Source organism: Gavia stellata, chromosome 1 (genome assembly GCF_030936135.1).
Source record: "Gavia stellata isolate bGavSte3 chromosome 1, bGavSte3.hap2, whole genome shotgun sequence".
Taxonomy (NCBI): Eukaryota; Metazoa; Chordata; class Aves; order Gaviiformes; family Gaviidae; genus Gavia; species Gavia stellata.
The window spans coordinates 98,672,749-98,691,993 of record NC_082594.1 but is presented as its reverse complement, the minus strand read 5'-3'; the positions used below and the strand labels follow the sequence as shown (position 1 = coordinate 98,691,993).

Sequence of the window (19,245 nt, the reverse complement as noted above, 5' to 3'; positions counted from 1 at the left end):
AATGTGTCCTGGAAAAAAATGCTTTGCTAGCCAATACTCTGTCTGTGCATAAACTGTACAAGGTTGAGTGTTTAAATAAGATTGATCTGAAACAGGCAGTTCACATTTTTTATTGAAAATTTTATATGGAGATGAAGAAATCTTTTAAGGCTTTAACACTACATCAACTGTTATTTGATAGTTCTTTAGGAAGCATGGAAAGGATTTCATCTTTAAGGAAATTATTCCATCTTGTAGAGGCATTTGTTCACCTGATAATTTTTTCTTTTTAATAGATGAGATGTAACATTGACTGAAAGGAACATGGCATCAAAACTTTGAAAAAAGGGTATAGTCTTTTTAATTCAGTCTTCAGGTGATGTTAGGATGTCTATCCCACTTACTGTCAAGCCTCATTACTGAATTTTCCAAAAGTTGATATTTTGTACTTTCAGGTCTTGCCATTTTTCAGATAAACACTATGTAAAAATCAAATTTTCTGCTGCTTAAAATAAATGATTAATTCTTTCAACCTATTCAGTGTGTCTTTTTTAATCCTGTTAAGATGAACTTCGAAGCCAATAAATAATGGCCATCCAAATTCTTCCTAGTACTTTGGGACTTTCAATTCTAACTTCCAGCTTTATCTCTGAAAAGAAAGCAGAACTGTTCTAGATCTCATCTGAACCTTGAGGGAAAGGGAGGAGGCAGGCACGTTTAGCTCCCAGGTGGTTTTTCCTGCTTGCACCCAAATAACTGAGATGTTCTTGCTTCAACTTTTCGTCAGTTCATTTCAGTATTGGACAGAAATCAGGCACAGAAAACTTTAACTTGAGAAGATGAAGCTTCCCATCATTGGAATGGATTAAAGTAATATTTTGGACTGTTGCTGTCTACTGCCCTAAACTATAAAACAAGAAGGCATACAAATTTAACGTCCCTATCCCTAAGACAGCCAGCCCCCCTTAGAGTGTTGGTTTCTTACCTTGGGAGAGCCCGGAGGAGGGTGGTTGCTGTGCTGTGTGTTTTGTACCCCGGGAGGTGGCGCACATGGTTTGTTTTTCAAATAGGAGTTTTGAGCCCTTTTACAGCAAATTCTGTTGTCTTGCTTGAATTCTAATAAAAGTATTTTCAATTTTTCCCTTTTTTTAAATATCCTACCTAAAAAGGTCCTTAACTTGGGGTCTCCTGATCATTTGGTAATATCCCTCTCCCCTCCCTTAAAAGCCTCTTTTAAAAAATGCATTATTTTTAAGCCTTGAGCTTTTATCTTTAAAGGTAGTATGGTGTATGCATGTTGATAAATTTAGGGGACTGGTAAGCAAGACAGATTAGCACTAACTGTTTAATATGGTAGGTTTATTTCACACTTTGGAAAGCTGGCTGGTTTTGCTTATTACTGTCCGGATATTCAGTAAAGCCTACCTATTATTACACAGCTCTCACAGAGGTACTGTACAAGTTTTCAAATTTTTTCTTGTGCTTAAACTTCTCTGCTTCTGAAATTGCCATCATCTTCAGAGCACCCTCTGTGCTTCAGGCTTATTAAATCCAAAACTGTAAAACTGTCTTGTTCATTCACACTTCTTTTGCTCATCTGTCCCCATTAAAGCTGTCCCATCTAGACAAAATACCTTTTGTGTATGAAACACAAAAGTAAGAATTTATTGCAAGAATACGGCTTTTTTGGTAACCACAGTGCAGTGTAGACAAATACGTGAAGGTTTACAATTCAAGTGTAATTTTTCAGAACGTGTAATTCTGACGGCCACTTAAGCTGTAAACATTAACTATTCTTCCCTTTCTGCACCAAAACAAGCTCTTTTTAAAAAGAAATTGTTTGGATTTTTTTTTCCTTCTAGAGGCTTACAGGTAACATCTGCCTATACCTCGTCTCATCATCATTATGGTTGGACTTGATGATCTTACAGGTCTTTTCCAACCTTAGTGATTCTGTGATTCTGTGATCATTTGTTTTTCTAGGAAATTCAATAGCATTTCCTAAGAAATACAGGATATTGTAAAGACTACGTGTGACGGAGAGAAAAACTTCACTGTCAGGTTCAAATTAACAATTTATTTGAACTTCACTCACAGGTCCAATACACCACTATTGCAGGGTTTTTTATGGATACAATGGAGGAATGCACTATTGCAATTAAATACACAATTCACAAGTGCGCTAGATATTAATACCTTAAAAAAGAGTGCACTAACCACGATCTTAAAGCATGCCAAATACCATACCTATGTTTCTTAATCACTTACCCTCTCTCTCAGATAAGGCCTCTTAATCCCTGGGAAGTTACCTTGTACAGTGTCCTGGACAAGGGGGAAAGAATCTCCTGCAGGCCAGCTGTATCCTTGGAAAAAAAGACTCTCCCCTTTTTCTGCCCAAACCTTACGGTTTTTATTCCCTGATTTGATGGGTGGGGGCAGGCTTAGGCACGAATGTTTATCTCTGGTGCCTTGATGGCTCGGCTCCTTAGTCTGTATGGTAATTTAGTGATGTCTAGCCCACAAAGTTATTGAATAGTGGTGGAATGGTACTCAGGGCATTTTGTTTGTTAAGGGATCATTCACGGCTCCATTCGGGTTTCGGCAGTGTTCAGGCAACTCCGGGCTGAGCCGTTTCCGCAGCTCCCCCCAGGTCATCTCTGCATAGATAAGGATTTGTCAAGGTGAGACAAAGCTGAGTCTAATCACAACTCCCTGCATCTCGCCTTTGTGCTCCGAAACAGGTTTAGCCGGGTGATCCCATACACTACAAGAATCTATGCTGCCAGTGTATACATAAATGTTAGCATATTGGATTTTTACAGTTGTTAGCTAGATAAAACTACTGTTTATGAATGAACAAGGTATTGTATTACTCAACTTACTTATTTTCATGCCCCCAGCACTGTTCTGAAGTACTACGCATGAGAATACTACTTACTTTTCCTTTGGTTGAGTTTTCTTTAATCATAAGCTTAATACTAACTTCAATTTTCCATACTCTTACTGTGTGAGATATTTTTTTATTGTACATCTTGGACATTCTCTAAGCTGGTGTTTTATGCTGATTTTTAACTGCTGATGTATTTTTACACAGTTTTCTAGTTTGCTCATATAGTCCCTTTCATTTACTAACTTGTACCACCTTTTTCCACACCGTCCTGCAATACTGTCCCGCTGTGACTGCCCATGTCTGTTGCCATCCTGGCCCACAGGTAAGGCGATACCTTTTTTCTCTCTTCCCCCTCTCTAGAAGACAGGTCTGAAAGAAATCCAACTCTCTCACTGTGTGTGCAGACTAGGCTTCAGAAGTGGATTTACTGTGGTTTTTTGCTCTTTTAGAACTTCAGCATCACCTTTGGATGACCTGAACCCATCACAGTGGTGTCAGCCTGGGTCCCTGTTGAAAAGCCTGGCATTGGCAGAATGGACCAGGGAAGAGCTCCAGGACATACCACAGGATGTCGTCTCGTCAAGCTACAAGTGCTTTGGGTTTGCCGATAGCAGGGACCTTGCCAATCCAGCTCCCTCTGGTAAATCTCTACTTGACTGAGTGGACATCCAGACTTGGCTGTAGACCATGTGGGATTGCACGGGGTCTGTGCTAATAGGGACCTGTAGACCTAATGACTGTTACTGACAGCAACATTTCAAGAAAACAGTCAACAGAGATCCTGTCGGATTGAGCAAAGCTGTATCAAAGTATCCAGCATTTAATAGAAGGATTTTCCTCTCCCTCTCATTTTGCCCTTCTCCCTACCCTTGCCTTCCTTTTTCTGAAAAGTTTGGGACACTATGTATTAAAGACGACTAGATTTGGGCCCATAATGTGTTAAGCTATTGCTGCTAATACTGAGGAAACTTTGCTGGTCAACATCTTCTATCTGGATGAAGTGCAATTGAATGTATTTCCTTGCAATTCAATCTATTCTCCTCTGGATTAACAAAGCATAAGAAAAACACACAAATATGCCCCACAAATATGTCCTGGGAGCTAGACTCACTAGCTTTACAGCTTTTCTAGCTTATTAACTGAAAGTAATCATTGCTTGCTTTTTGCCTTTTGATATATGATCCATTTTTGCATATCTGGGGGGAAGGTGTGAAGATTTTAATATATCCACAAAAGAAGTATCTAAAAGCTGTCATCTTGTTCTAAGTATTTGCTCCTGGGTTTTATAAAGCCATTCAAGTTATACCAGAAAAAAAAAAAAAGTCATTGTATTAAAATATGCATTTAAATCCCTATTTCTCCACATTACTCTTCACACTACCACAACTCAGGATGCTGAGGTTCCACCTGAATTATAGGCACAGGCACACAGTGAAGCATGGCTAAGTGACACCAGTTTAAAGAACTGCTCTTCCACATTGCAACCCCTATTGTCCATGTGTATGTTCTTATCTGTCCCAAGTCCTAGGTAAAATTATTGAACTTAAACATCAGTTGCATATTTTACGTAGGTGGTCTAGTTTTCTTCTAGTAGCCCTTGAAGTCCTTGTGACCTCTACAAGCAAAGATTTGGTACAGTATTCTTTCTCTGCCTTACAAACTCTGCCTCCATTTTAAATCATTAAATTCTTTTAACTCATCCTAGCAGGTTTAAAAATACATTGTTGGCCATTTGTGGATGAGCAGAAAACACATAAATTAAATAGCTACAAGGATTGGAATGACACTTTTGCTAATTTGTTAGCCAAGTGGGGTGGATGCCGAAAGTACCTCTGGAGGTACAGCGGCTCAAAGGGCAAGCAGGAACTTGCTCTGTTGTAATTTTACAGTGTTAGCAAATGCCCATAAACTTTCTCTAAGGACTGTGGCTTTTGTGAGGATAAGACAAGACTAACACATAAGCACTGTGTTACGTACATTCACCTGTTCCATTTAGTGTCTGCAAGAGTTGTTTGTTTCCCAAGTAGATTTCCTGTGCTGCTTATCACCAAAGGGTCTTAACAGCCTCACAAGCATCCAGAGTGAAGATTAATGTTTTGAAAGTTTTTCTCTAAGCTTTCAAATTACAGAACAAATGGTTACAAAATAAGAGCAGAAATGATACTTTGAAAAGTTTTCTGCATCCCACATCTATGATTAATTACTTAAAGAAAGAACAGTATCGTGTTTGTTTTGCAGTCACAAAAGTGAGATACCTGAAGTAAAACATTTTAAAGTTTCCTAGTCCTTTGGTATTCAAAATCCCTTCAGCCCACTGGATCCCTGGGCTTTGGCAGGCAAGCAAACCAATTACTGTGTTGCCTGGTTTTGTAGCAAATGCCTGGGTGTAGTTCATCGTAGTTTAGGCAGCAATGAAAATTAAGTAACCTGCTACATTTTTCTTGTGGATTGGCACGTGAATTGGCAGTTATCCAATAGACACTGATTGCTAATAGTGGGGGTTTTTCACAGGAAGATGTTGAGGTGGTGACAAAGCTCCTAGTGGCTTAAAATTTTTATCTATGGAGTCTGTGACCCACCAATGCTCATACAAAAAATTTATTTCAGAATTAAATTATCCTGAGTTGTAGTTAATTTTCTTTGCTTTAATAAAAGTAGCAGCATTTTTCATTTAGCTACCATGAACTGTAGCATTTTGGGTTTAAAGACACGTTATTTTTACTTTAAAGGCTAGAAATGCACTCTTCAATAGTTTCAATCATTTATTAGCAGAGACATAATTTTCTGATGTGCAGTCTTGCAGGATAATAGTTCCTGCAGAAATAATTGCGTATTTGGAAAAGCAACCCAGAACAGTGTTGTCCTTAACTTTCTCTTGCCCACTCATAACTCCTTTTCCTTTTTGTCCTATGCTTTTCATTTCTTAAGTTTATTTGTCCCATGCTGCCACTTTAATTATTCGCACACGTGGGTTTTATTGGATGTTGCTTTTCATTTGCAAGCTCCAGTACATTTGAAAATAACCAGCAACAATTACTCCCTCAGGTTTTATCTTCCATTTATAGAATACTATAATATCCCACTCACAGGTGAGGCCAAGAAACACCTCTTCTCCAGGGACTGGAAACATTTATAGCTTTCATGGGTCTCCTGGGAGGAAGGCAAAAGCCCAGTCTGGCTGCAGTCCTGTATGTGCCTTCCTGCAGGATTTTATTCATCTGTTTGCTGAAGTAAACATAATTAGAGGCAGAAGGAACAAAGAAGCTTAACAGAAACTAAATCAGAGAGTTTTTAAGGGCAAATACTAATTCACAGTGTAGTTTGAGCAATTTTCCAAATGAAATCACTAACTTCCTTGTTTGGGTTTTGCCCACCTTGGAGGTGTTCAGCTCAGTTTCCTGAACATGTTTGAGTGGCTACTTCAGTCCTTAGAAGTTGTCTTTGATGCGAGCTGTGCTTTCCTCGGTCTAGGGTCAAGGCTGACTGGTGCTGGTGGGGCTCAGCTCTCACACAGGCCTGTAAATGCCCATCGACCACGGCATATTGGAAACTGGAACTTCTAAAAAGACAAGAACAAGCCCATGATGTGGGGCCCCAATGCTTTTATCTCACCTCGTCTGCTACGGACTGGAAAGCATGGATTGCCAGCACCATGCTGTAGTTTTGCACTCTACATCTGGCCTGGGAGGCTGGGGAGTGGGAGAGAAGTGGGGGTGCTGCCCCACATCGCACGCGCAAGTAGTGCCAGGTTTACTGGCAAAAACGTAGGACCTGGGGACTGACCAAGCTACCCCACCAGGAAGGAAACATCCAGGCGAGGGTGTGTGATGCCCTGCTCGCAGCACTGTCAGGCCCACTGCAAGAAAAGATGAACCAAGGGCTTGGCCTGGTAACGCTGGTGCCCGTGGTAGGGCTTGTGTCATCCCGGTGCCGTGGCAGTGGGTGGAGGAAAGAGGAGGGGGCTGCAGTGGGGCCCTGCCCTGTAGCCTTGACAGCTAAAACACCAGGCAGACCCTGGCCATCGCCAGGAAAAAGCCCTTCCTTGCTTGCTGTTTGCTTTCTGCGCTGGGTTCAACAGACTTAGAAATAACTGGTTCATTTTGAGATTTGGGGGGAAACAGCTTTTGAACGGGCTGCCGGATGGTGTGTGAGGCTTCCTTTTGATCCCACCAGCCAGCTGGTTTCTTTCTGCAGAAAATAACTTTCAGCACTACCTCTTATGTTTGAGTTTTTACGTGGGGTCTAGGCTTGTATTTCCTTGTCTCAAAGGGGGTTGGTTTGGTGGATGAAGCCTCCTTCCCCTAATCCCGCAAGCTCTCTCCTCCTCCAGAGCAGCCGCGGCCATTACGTGCGCCAGGCCCATCACTGCCTTTGCCAAAGAGATAACGTGAGGCCTGGATGCCTCCCAGTCCTCCCCGACGCCACCAAAGGGCGAAGCGGCCGGGAAGGCGAGGGGGGCGTCGCGCCTCCCCGGCCGCACCCCGCGTCGTGGCTGTGGCCGTCCCCGACCCCTGCTCCGCTGCCCTGAAGTGCCCCGCGGTTCCCCCGCCTCGCCCGCGGTGGTGGCGGCAGCAGCAGCCGCCTCCCCCGGCGGCCCTCTACGGCCTCGCCGTCAGAGGAAATCGACCGGGGTGCGGGGCTCGGGCGGCGGTGCCCTGCCGTGCCGGGCGGCGGCGCCGGGGCGGTGCGGCGCCGACGGGCGGCCGCTCCCCTTCCCGCGCTGTGCCGGTGGCTGCAGGACGAGGCGGGGGGGTCGGCCCTGCCCGTGCTGAGAGGAGGAGAGAGACGAGGAGGAGGAGGAGGAGGGGCGGGCAGCCCGCCCTCGTCCTGAATAATGGGGCTGAGCCGGCAATGTGAGTAGCAGCCCGGCGGGGGCTTCGCCCCGCCGAGTGAGGAGGGAGGCACGGAGGGCGCCGGTGCCGCCGCCCGGTGCTCCCGGCGAGGCAGCCGGCGCCTGGCTCCCGCCTTGCGCCCTCCTCAGGTGGGTGCCCTGCAGCCGCTCCCCGACCGGCCGGGCGAGCCGAGGCCCCTCTCACCGCGGGGAAGGGGCGGGCGGGCGGGCGGTTGCCGACGGCGTCCCCTGAGGCGAGCGGGGGCCGAGCCCCCGGCCCGGGGCAGAGGGGCCGGTGCCTGGTCCCGCGGCCGGGCCCCTGGACAACATCTGAAAACGAGTGAACACCCAGCTTTTTAGATGGGAGTAATTTAAGCTCGAGTCTTAAATCGATTCTTCCCCCCCGTTAAAAGTTCTGCTGCGCACGGGTGTATTAGCTAGGTGTGGCAGCGTGGGGATTTTAACTCGGCTAAGCACAAAAAAAAAAAAAAATTACTGTGCTTACATTTAGTGCTTTAATTGCTGCCAAGGGGCAGGCGAGCACCTGAGGGAGGAAGGAAATGGGGAGTTGCTGTAAGGTGGGACTGCTAATCGTCTTCCCTTCCTTCTGCTTTGCTGTCTTATGTACCCTGCCACACCGCCGTCCGCACGGTCCGCAGGGTTCCTTCCTCCCCGCTCCTCTCTGTCCTCTTACCTGTCTGGCACCGTGAGTATTGAGGAGTGTCTCTGGCTGAGTACCTCTCCGTGGCAGGAACGGAGTGAGGGAGGTTTGTGCCACCTGTCAGCACACACAGCAAGCCCCTCTGGGGCACGCCATCCCCGCACCGCTCCTCCGTGCTGAGCCGAGCAGTGGGTTGCGGAGCCACAGCCTCTGAAATCAGCAAAGCCGCAGTCTGGCTTTCGTGAATGTAGGCTGGGCTTTGCATTTCATAACTTCTCACTTCTGTGGATAGCAAATCTTAAGCTCTCTTAACTATCTTTGTCTGAGCTTAGGACTTAGCTGCTGTTGTGCAGGGCTTTATGCGTGTCTATGCAAGGTACACAAAAAAGAGTATATGTGTGCAGGATATATAACCTCAGTAAATCTAAGAGATCCAGGTGGACCCAGCAGATAGATAGCTTCAATGCAGTCCCCCAGTGCCTTCTGAATCCAAGAAAGCAAAACTAGAAGTTGGTTGACAATGGAAACGTCTGACAATTTTGAGAACCAAGTACAAACCCTGCAGGAAAGTTGGTAAATATATTCCTTAAACTTTAAAAGGTGTATTTTAGAACGATTTAAAAAGCCTCTGGTTGAAGTAAAATGTGGAATATAATAACAGAAGTTAGACATTCTGTACTTTCTCTTCTACTTAGGAAAAATGCTGTGCTGTTGAGCCTATTTTGCAACAGAGTTGCTCCATAGTTTTGATGAAAAACAATGCAAAATCATTGTAAAGATAAGCCTGCTAAACTGACAACAGAAAAAGCAAAGGAAAACTTGACTGATGGTCTTGTAGACCTTTACAATGCACCTGACACACCACCACCCCACCCCCCGAAAAATAATCACTGAAATCTTTAAATAAACTTGTAGTTTTCACTTAATTCTTCCTGGGTTTTGTCTTTGAAACTTGTGACTTGGTCTCCTTTAGAAATTAAATATATTTTGTATATAAGTCTGATTTTTTTTTTTAATATTAAAAAAGAGAAAAAGTAAGTTTCATTCTGCATGGTTCCTGCAGCTTCCTTCTTTGTTTGTGTGAACTTTGTCAGTGTTCACATTCACTGTATGAATTAAATGTTGGAGTAATTTTCAGTATTGTTTTAGTGCAGGTTTGCACCACTACTAATGGTAGAGTGAGACAGATTTCTCTTAGACTGAAGTAATAATTGGGAAATTTGTTATATCTCTGAAGATTCATTATATTACTTTCTCAATCCTTTGTTGAAAATATGGTAAGTTTCTCACAGTATCTTCCTTACAATCACACAAATACACCACTTAGGACTCTTAAATAAAATGACACAGAACATTTTAGGACCTCAGATCAGTATCCTAAAAGGGTTTACTGTCCTCTCTTGGTTTTTGTTTTTTTTTTTTTCCTTTTTTCCCATGCAGGAAGTGAGAAACTGGGATTATTTACAGAAGAACCTTCAATGTTCATAATGATCTGCATTCTTCCTCCGTGAGGTTCAAGGGCTGGAGTACAGCTGTGCTTCAGTTGTTAAGGATGACTGGGTCAGAGAGGGCCACTTGCTACTTCTGTTGCTGTTATATAGAAGGGGGAGTTTGGGTGATAGTACTGTTCGGTGGTAGCTTTGCCAATCTGCGTTTTCTGCAGTGTTTTGTTAGGCTTTTTGTTTTTAAAGCTAGGTAGAATGCAGGAATAACCACATGCACAAATACAGGATAGGGAGCGGCTAGAGAGGTAAAATCTTTACAGGAAAAAGGATCTGGTCTTTATGGTGGATCATAAATGGAACCTGAGTCAATAAAGTCTATTCTTAAGGAAAAAAAGTCAAACTTGCTTCTGGCATCAATGACAAGAATTAGAGTCTCCAGAATGCGTGTGTTGGACTAGTGTGTCTGTTCTGCAGTAAAAGATGCAGACCATTAGAAAGACCACGAGGGCAGAATTCACGAGAGAGCTGTAGGACCTGCAAAACGGGACTTGAGGAGAACAAGTGAACAATTCAGCCTTATTCTAGAGAAGGGGTAGGCCAGAAATCTTAACATTTATAAAAGGCAGTTCCAAGAAGGAAAGGAATATTTTCTTGAGTGTAAACTGTTATAAGGAATATTTAGGCTACATAATGCACAATGTTTTCTAGCAGGTTGGCAAAGATAACGTATTTGATATTTTTGAACATTGGTTCTGTTGAACTTGATTTTCAGAACTATGAAAAAATTTTCCTTTTTCTCTTCAATGGTCCGTTATGTTCAAGGACATGCACAGATCAGGAAGTATCTCGTGACATCAAAACACCAGTGTTTCACAATTGCAGTGTGATATTTCCTTGTTTAGCATCATAAATTAGGTGGTGTACTTCTTCTAGATCAGGAATACATGTTAGTATTTCTGATGAGGGGGAAGAGGAGATATCCAATATGGAATTGATTTGTATAGTCAGGAAAATTGTGAATCCTGTTGTTTTTGTGGTGCGTAGATGCGCTGATAATACAGTCCTTGGAAACTGTGAGGTAACTGAGAGAAGGTGAAACAGTCACTCTAGTCATGTTTGAATGCAGTCAGAGCTCATTGTGTGAATGAGATTGTTTGGGTCTGCTTCAGTTATTGTTACCCAGCGTGTCACAATGGCAGATGGAGGGTGGAGTTCCCTGTATGGTCAGCACTTTAAACCATTCCTGTAGTGTCTGTCTGTCACAGAAAATCAATAGTAACTGCATACTACCTGTATAGTTGTGTAGTATCTAGTACTTAATTTTCAGAGTCAAAAACCTACTAGGATTAAGTTGAACTTCATGTTTCTTTGAGGTACTATTGGTGTGGATTGAGGGGAGATTGGGGGGAGTTTTCTGCTTGAATATCAAGTTTTAGAAACAAAGGGTGTTGTCAGAGATGGGAATGCAATGAATACTCTATTGCCGCATCTCTGAAGGCTGTGGTTAACACAGCATATCAGAAATAAAATAACCAGTTTGTGTAACAATGCCAGAGAAAAACACAAGATTTTGTGTGTGTTGCTATGAAAACATCTTTATGTCCCTGTAGTTTTCTTTCTTTCTTTTTTTTTTTCCCTTGGCAGATCTTGTGAAATTAGTAGGGCTCCTGTTGACATCGTTGGCTGCTTGGTACTTGGGATACTCATTCACTGCTCTTGTACCCAAAAAGACAATAACAGCATCTATTGCTAAGCTTCAAGACATTGGAAAGAAACCAGTGCTGAGGGGTGTGTAGTTGTACTTCTTTTTTTTCCCTTATACTATATCTCATGTTGTGTATTTACATGGTAAGTGACAAATGGCTTGTTAGCTAAAAAATAATTTGGTATGTGCTATTGTAAGAATGCAGTTGGCTGTGTAAAGTTAATTAATTAGTGCAAGTCTGAACTATTTCTTAGATGCTGTCTTTGAAGAAACACAATGTCAGTCTGTATTTGCCAGTATGCAAATATAATCAATTGAATCGTAACACCTTATTTGTTTGCTGGCATATAAGCATGAAGCTGCAGCTGCAGCTTTGGTTCTGTCACATGTACTTTACAGTTACAGTAAACTCTTGAATCACTAACCAAACTTTGTGATTAAATTATCTTTATTTCTTTCCTGTAATCTGACTGGATGGCTTAATGTGTACGTTTTTCTCATTCTATGACTATGTTATCGTGTGAAAAAGGCTTAAAATGAGAACGATAACCATTAACTTCAAGCTACTCGTAGGAATCATTCATCCCTCTAGCCCTTGTTTCTTGTTATATGAAATAGCACAAAATAATTACTCTAGACGCAAATCAGATCATACTACATGGCACATTTTTCCCTAGATAAGCTTGCTCTTGGTCCCAGCAGCTGTTTGAAAGTCAATGATAACTTAAAGCCCAGGGAAATCTGTGATAATGTTGCCATGATACTGGAAAACTGGCAGGATTGGCTTCTGTGTATATATGTTTGAGCTTAGCATGTTGACATTAGGTGATTCTTTCCATGTAGAAATTCTTCATGCAGCATCCAAGAAAACATTTTCTCATCTTTGTTGTTGTAGCCCCAGTCCCAAAAAGGCAGAAGTGTGATCACTGGTCTCCCTGCTCACCTGGGAACTACGCCTATCGGATTCTTAGTGGTGGTGGCAAAAGAAAGCTGGCTAAAATTTGTTTTGAGGATGAGCTGTGAGTACCAGTCTAACTTTAAATCTAAGCAAGTGCTTTGTAGTGTGAAGAAGGATGTTTCATTTTGGTTCACTAACAGCAAATAAGCTCCTACCAGGGGGCTCCTATTCTGGTGATAAACTTCAGAATACATCTGACAGTTTTTGGTTTTTTTGTTTTTTTTTTAAATACCTAATCTCAGGTTATTTTCTTTGTTCCTCTAAATAAGCTGCATTCAACTGTTAGTTTCAAGTATGATTGTTAATTTTCATGGTGCAGGAGTTTACAGTATGTTGAATGGTCAACACCTTCTGAAAGTCAAGTTCTTTCATGGCTTTTCAAACTGGACAGGTAGAGTGACTTCAAAACCTTGCAGTGATCTTTTGTGTATATATAGTCCACACAGAATACTTCCACAAAACCACATTTTGTCCTGGTTTTTTTCTATTTTATCTTTCTGGCTGCATTTGAATGAAGTTCTTTCTTGATCTGGCTCATTTTGAAAGACTCATTGTGCATCGTTGAAGGAAACTGACATATAATGTGCGTTTTTAAGCCCTAGCTCTTGTTTACTACAAAGTCTTGAATTAAATAACTGAAGAAAACATGAACACCAGAAAGTGACTTAGCATTGGTAAATATAACTTTGGATCAGAGCTTCTGGATGGATGTATTCTACTGATACTGTATTTATTTCAATTCCAGGCTTATAAGTGAAGAGAAGGGTAATGTTGGAAGAGGTATAAACATTGCCATTGTGAATTGTAAGTAAGAAAAAAAGTGTTAGAGAGAGACATACCTTTGTACTGCAGTAATTTACAAAGATTTTGGGGGGGCGTTAGGTTTTGGTTTGGTTTGGTTTTTTACTGGCTAGTATGAAAGAAAAGGGAAAGGCAAAAATTGCAAACTTGATTCATGTTAAATGTAAGAAAAACAAATCTGTGTTTGAGAGAAATAGTCTTCTGGATAAACAAAAGAAACATGTTCATAATCAGTATAAGAAAATAGAAAATATGTACATAGAACAGTTAAAATTAGTTTTCCACATACAGCTGTAGAGTAAGAGGTGAATACTCAAATGCATAAGCAAAATAAGAGCAGGGAACTAGCATTGTCTTTGCGTCTGACATTAGTGAGGAGAAAGAAGTGATATATCAAATTTTACACATTTTTAAACAGCCATTTCCTTCATCACACATATCATCGTTTTAGCTACACTTTCATCTTCATCTGAAGGTAAATCTGTCCATTATCTCAAACCAATTTGTAGGGAGATGTATTTTCTACATGTCCTCTAATTAGATCAGTCAAGCTAATGACTGTGCTACTGAGTTTCCTATGGCATCATACTTGTATTTTAGTCCGAAATTACAACTCTTTCTTCTCTGAATGAATATGGTCTTTTGTAAGAAGGAAGACAGGACTATTAAGCCCAAGCTAACAACACAGAGGAAGAAAGAATTTTGTGGATTTCTGCTGTCCTCACTACAGCCTTTTCCATTTTTTTGTGATCTCTGCTCAGAAGCAGCCCAGTTCTAGACTGCTGTTTTACCACTGACAGATTTTTGCCACCTTTTCCCCTCATCAGCGTGATAAACCTGCCATTTAGACTCCTATGTTCAGAAGAATTTGGCTTCATGATTTTACTATATATGAATCAAAGATAAGCCAGAAAGGAGTCAGGAAGTACTGTATCTTCTCACTAGAAATGAGCTGCTGCACTCTAAATGGAAAAGACCCTCTCACGTAGCAGGGATCCAAGCATGGTCTTGGATAATAAAAATCAATTAACTCAGTTGGCATGGATTTGGAAATTTGAAAAGTATTTCCAATTGTGCATGTCTTGTTTAAACTAAGATAGCCATCTAAACAGCAGCATAATTAGTGATGAATATTGATCAAAATGTTTTGGAATTACTGATTGTTTGCATGCCTGATTTCTGATACAGTCATGATGAGTGTTGAGTTTCTGTCCACTGAGATTCAAACAGTATGAAAGCTTGCACATCTGAAACACTGCACAGCATAGTATTAAGCTCATTCAAGTAGTCTTAGGCTTGACCAGTTTTCCTATGACTGTGACCTAGTATAGTATATATAGATATAAAAACATGGAAGCACATAGTAAACTGAATTCCTTCTTTAAAATAAAAAATAATAAAAATGTTTTAGTCACATTTGATAATTCAGAGACTACATAAAACAAATGTTCTCCCCAAATCTTAAGCTTATGTTATTCCATATTCCTTCCAATTTTAAAACTTAAACAAAAGAAAACTCAGAAGCCCAGTAATACACAAAAATAGAGATGCCTAGCTTTAGCTGAAAATGCTGTATATGCTGATTGAATTTAATAATTTTTTCTCATATTTACACCAACTATTTTTTTTAATTACAGATAAAACAGGAAAAGTTACATCGGCAAAATTTTTTGACATGTGGAAAGGAGGTAGGGAAAAGAGTACAATAGAGCCTTTGTTAGTGTTTCAGCATTAAGAAAGGGCTTATATTTATCTGATTATCCTGCTCTTTCAAATGACTATGGTTGTATTATTGATGGGGTGACCTACAATCAAGCAGCTGTTGGCTTCATAAAATATGCTCTGGCCATATCTGATGACAAATTTTGCCTGAAAAACTGAATTTCTCCTGTTGGCTGAGATAGTTAATGGTCTTTTTTTTTTTTTTAAATTGTCTTGCCTTTTTTTTTCTTTTAATTGTCAAATTACCATTTTTTATTGTCTTTTTTCCCTCCATATTTCAGTCTGGTAGGAATAGCACTTAACCAGGTACCACATCCAGATGCTTCACTCAGCAAAATTCCTTTTCTTGACGTATTTTCTTCTATTTTAGTTGTAAAATCTTCATAGGAAATATGCTAGTCTGTCTCTTAACATCCCTTCGTGTAGCTAGAAAGATGATCTTCTTTAAGAATAGCTTTTAACATATTTTCCAAACTTTGAACGGTAACGGTTTCCTCACCTATTAGTAAGGAGAAACAGAATGCTATGAGGCACTGGAAGCTGATTCTCTGACCACTTAAGAATGCTTGTGACCTTATGTGCATGAATAGAAATCACATTGGGACTAATCATGGGGCCACAATTTTATATATAGTATGTAGATTGCAATGTCTCCAGGGCTCCTGTTACATTTTTTTGTATGGAAAACAAGTGTCTTCTGTATGCTTAGCAATTGCAAAACCAGTAAATAGCTTAGTGCTGCAAATAGGCTGCCACTTAATGAAAGTGGGTGTACAGTGGGGTGTATAACTCAGCTCTGGAGTTAGCATGGTAGTAGGAAGCTTAAAGAATAGCAATGACTTCTTCTGGGCTATTCCATGCTTTGCTTGCGTGTATAATATTATGTGAGGTAAACATAAGAAACCGTCTGTATACTTATCCTGGATGTAAATGTCTTTTGTAGAAATTCAGAAGTATCTTTGTTTACTACTGGGAAATGCAGATCAATCCATGCTCTCCTAGCCTTCAGTGAGAGCTGGCAGCTTTCCACACCTTTCACGATTAGGCCCTCTGCCTGTAAACAGAAAAATTGCCTAATTACATCTCATTTCGAATAGACAAGGCCAAAAAGTGAAAACAAGTTGAAAGTAGGTGGAACGTGATATGTGTGTGATGAATAATCAGTTGTGTAATTGATTCAACAGACCACTCGGGAGAGATGATAACTTTCATTAAAAATGCACCAGAAGGGTCCCTCCTTTTGATGGTGACTCATGATGATGGAAGCACCAGGTAAGCAAGTTATTCATGACAGGCTGAGGAACAAAGCAATGAATAGCTTGAAAATCACTATTGCATAATGATGTAAAGGAATGGTAAATGTCACTCTATAGTCAGTGTTGTTCTCTCATTTCCTGCCTAAAAGGTTTTGATTCCGTGTTGATTCAGTGCTTGCCCATATCATGTATGTTGATGCTTCCAAAGATGGATAGATAGTGTTGTATTTGTTTAAAAGCACGAGTCACCCTCATAAAGGGCACTGCTGTTACCTCTGGGTCACAGTCTTCTATTAAGAAGGTATCCACACCTCCAATTATAATATATCTATCTAGTTTGTATTCCTTCTTACATCTTAACCTGATTCTTCAAGTGCTTTCAGATCTTAGGGGTTTTTTTATTTGAATTCATGATATGGTAATTATGAAGGGAAACACTTAATCATTTGGTTGATAAACATTTGATGCCCTTGTCCTTATTTAAGAAGGGTTGAAACATCAAATAGTATTTTAGATGCATTTTTCTTTCTGCTATGCTGTTACAAACAGGTCGTATTAACATCAGGAATGTAGAGAGGAGGAAGAAAAAGAATTTTGCTCTGTGAGTTTAATGGCATGCTACTAAGACAGCTCTCAGGATTTTTTAAACTTCTCATTGTTGCTTCTGCTGACCTACTAATGTAAAGCATGAATCAGCTCTGTTCTTTTTCAGCATTTTTCACGTCCCGAATTTTTAACACTTTTTTTCTCTAAATTTCCCTAGGTTGAAAAATGATGCCAAAAAGTTAGTAGAAGATCTGGGAAGTAAAGAAATATGGACTATGAAGTTCAGGTCAAGCTGGGCTTTTATAGCTTCCAAAGGCTTCAAGCTGCCAGATAATATCCAAAAAGAAAAGGTCAGGTTCATTTTATTTTCACTTCATATTTGTCTGTATATAAGGTATAACCTTCAGGTGCAGATTTCATGTGTTCAGTTGTACAAAGCAAGTTCTCTAATGTGTCATCATTCTTTGCTTTGGATCTGGGCCAGGTACAGTACTGACTTCTACGACGCCAGCACTAAATCATCTGTAGACAAATTTCAGCGATTCTAGAGAGTCTCGGTTTTGAAATGTCCAACCTGACATGCTGTACAGAGACTTACATTTTCTTCTGGAAGGACAAATTCCAAGGACTTCTTAAAAATAAAAGACTGCTTGTATATGAAAATTGGGCTGCCTCAAATTGGCCATGCAAATATAGCAATGCTTGCATCACAAAACTTTGCTGAATAACTTGCCCTCAGGCTTCAGGAGGATTAAAAATACCATTTTTGTATCAGATTTCTGTATGCATCTGTGACCTTGTTGTATTCACTTTCTGTAAGTCCAGTAGTGCTCGTCTGTATGACAGAGAGGCAGAGAAAACCCAATACAGAGGTCAGTTCCCTTCATGATACTGACTCCCTCCGAAGGCATGTGAAAATTCCATAATTATTTTTTTTCCCAGAATATTGTTTCAATCTTCTTCACATTACAGAGCTTCTGCAGGAAAAAGGTATTCAGTTTAGTGTATATTATGAAAGCCATCTGGGAAATAAATAAAGCAGTCTGTGTAAGAGAAACTGGTGGAATCTTCAGCCATTATGTTGAGCAAGATGTGCAACATGCTACCTAGCTTCCCAGTCCTACCCCATTACCCCCTTCTGTTGTATGAGGTTTGACAAACTAGTTTGTAAATGGAGAACCAAATACTGATTTTTTTTTTTTAAATTATTTTTTTTTTAACAGATAAACCACTCTGACAAGAAGAACAACAGATACGATGGCTGGCCAGCTGAAATCCAAATAGAAGGCTGTATCCCAAGAAACCTGATCTGAACCAATGCATACCTCATTAATAATGATTTTTCTATATTTTTATATCTATGACTTTAGTAAATTGCCTCCAGAACCCAATAAGCATCTGAACACTAATTGTAAAATAAGTCATACACACAGTTTTTAACCTTTCTTTTCTCTGTGAGTTTTTGCTCTAATCTGAAAACAAATAGGTCTTTTGATGACAAGTGGAAATAAAATACTCTGGTTTGGAATTACAATGTTCAGGAAGTGAGTCGTAAAATACCAGGATTTTTGAAAGTGAGTATACATTGTCATTAGTAATTCTAGGGTTTTGATTTTGTTTGTTTGGTTTTAGTATGTGTTTTCTTTTGGTTCCCTTTAATATGCAAATAGAACTTAGTCCAAACTGTAATATAAAATCACTAGCAATAAAGCAAATTATTTTGATGTTAGTATGTTAGTAACGTCTCATGTCTTCAGAAAAACTATGGAAATAGCAGTTACATTTGTTGAGCTGGTTTTAGTGATGTTGACAACATGGAATAGCAATGTTAACATGTAAAGATCAAGTTACCGGAAATATTTTACAAAATTTAAGCTGCAAATCTACATGGTTTGTTCTAATTATTTTTTCTTCCTGTAAGTTTAACTTACTTTAAAAAATGTAGTGACTTCATGCAAGCTTAAGCGTTATTCATGCTAACTGTGGAATCAAACGCGTGATTGTCAGGAAACTGTAGAAGCTATTTATTCAGTTTCCCTTTTTCTGAAGCACATCAAGTATGTCTGGATCTTTCTTAACTGGTGTTTGTCCCCCTTGTTGTTCAGAAGCCTCCCGTATGGCAGATTCCACAGCTTAAGTTGCTTCCTGTAGCATTTCACTGTTGTTCTAGTTACTCCCCAAACATACTGAATTAACCTAAAAGGACCAAGCCAATTACACGGAGAATAACTCATCACCATTCTTTTTTATGCCAGTCTATTATGTATCCGAAGACTGTCCTCATCAACTCTCTCATCCCTAGACTGAACTTACCTGGTATATTTTAATCTTTCTTTACATTTCTCTCAACATTAAAATGTTCATTTAGCAGCAACTTTCTTAACGTGCTGTTAAGAAATGGGTCACAGCTTAACGTACTTCAAATGGGTCACAGCACTCTATGCAGCTGCT

At 40.3% G+C, this 19,245-nt stretch overlaps 1 protein-coding gene across 1 annotated transcript; it reads left to right on the top strand.

Moving 5' to 3' along the window:
- The first annotated feature begins 7,267 nt into the window (after positions 1-7,267).
- FAM3B (FAM3 metabolism regulating signaling molecule B) lies at positions 7,268-18,107 on the top strand. The gene is made up of 9 exons (XM_059818365.1): positions 7,268-7,500; positions 10,740-10,884; positions 11,417-11,594; positions 12,407-12,530; positions 13,215-13,273; positions 14,908-14,958; positions 16,177-16,264; positions 17,012-17,144; positions 18,018-18,107. Exons 1-9 carry the CDS (start codon positions 7,268-7,270, stop codon positions 18,105-18,107), a joined length of 1,101 nt encoding a protein of 366 aa, XP_059674348.1.
- The last annotated feature ends 1,138 nt before the right edge of the window (positions 18,108-19,245 follow it).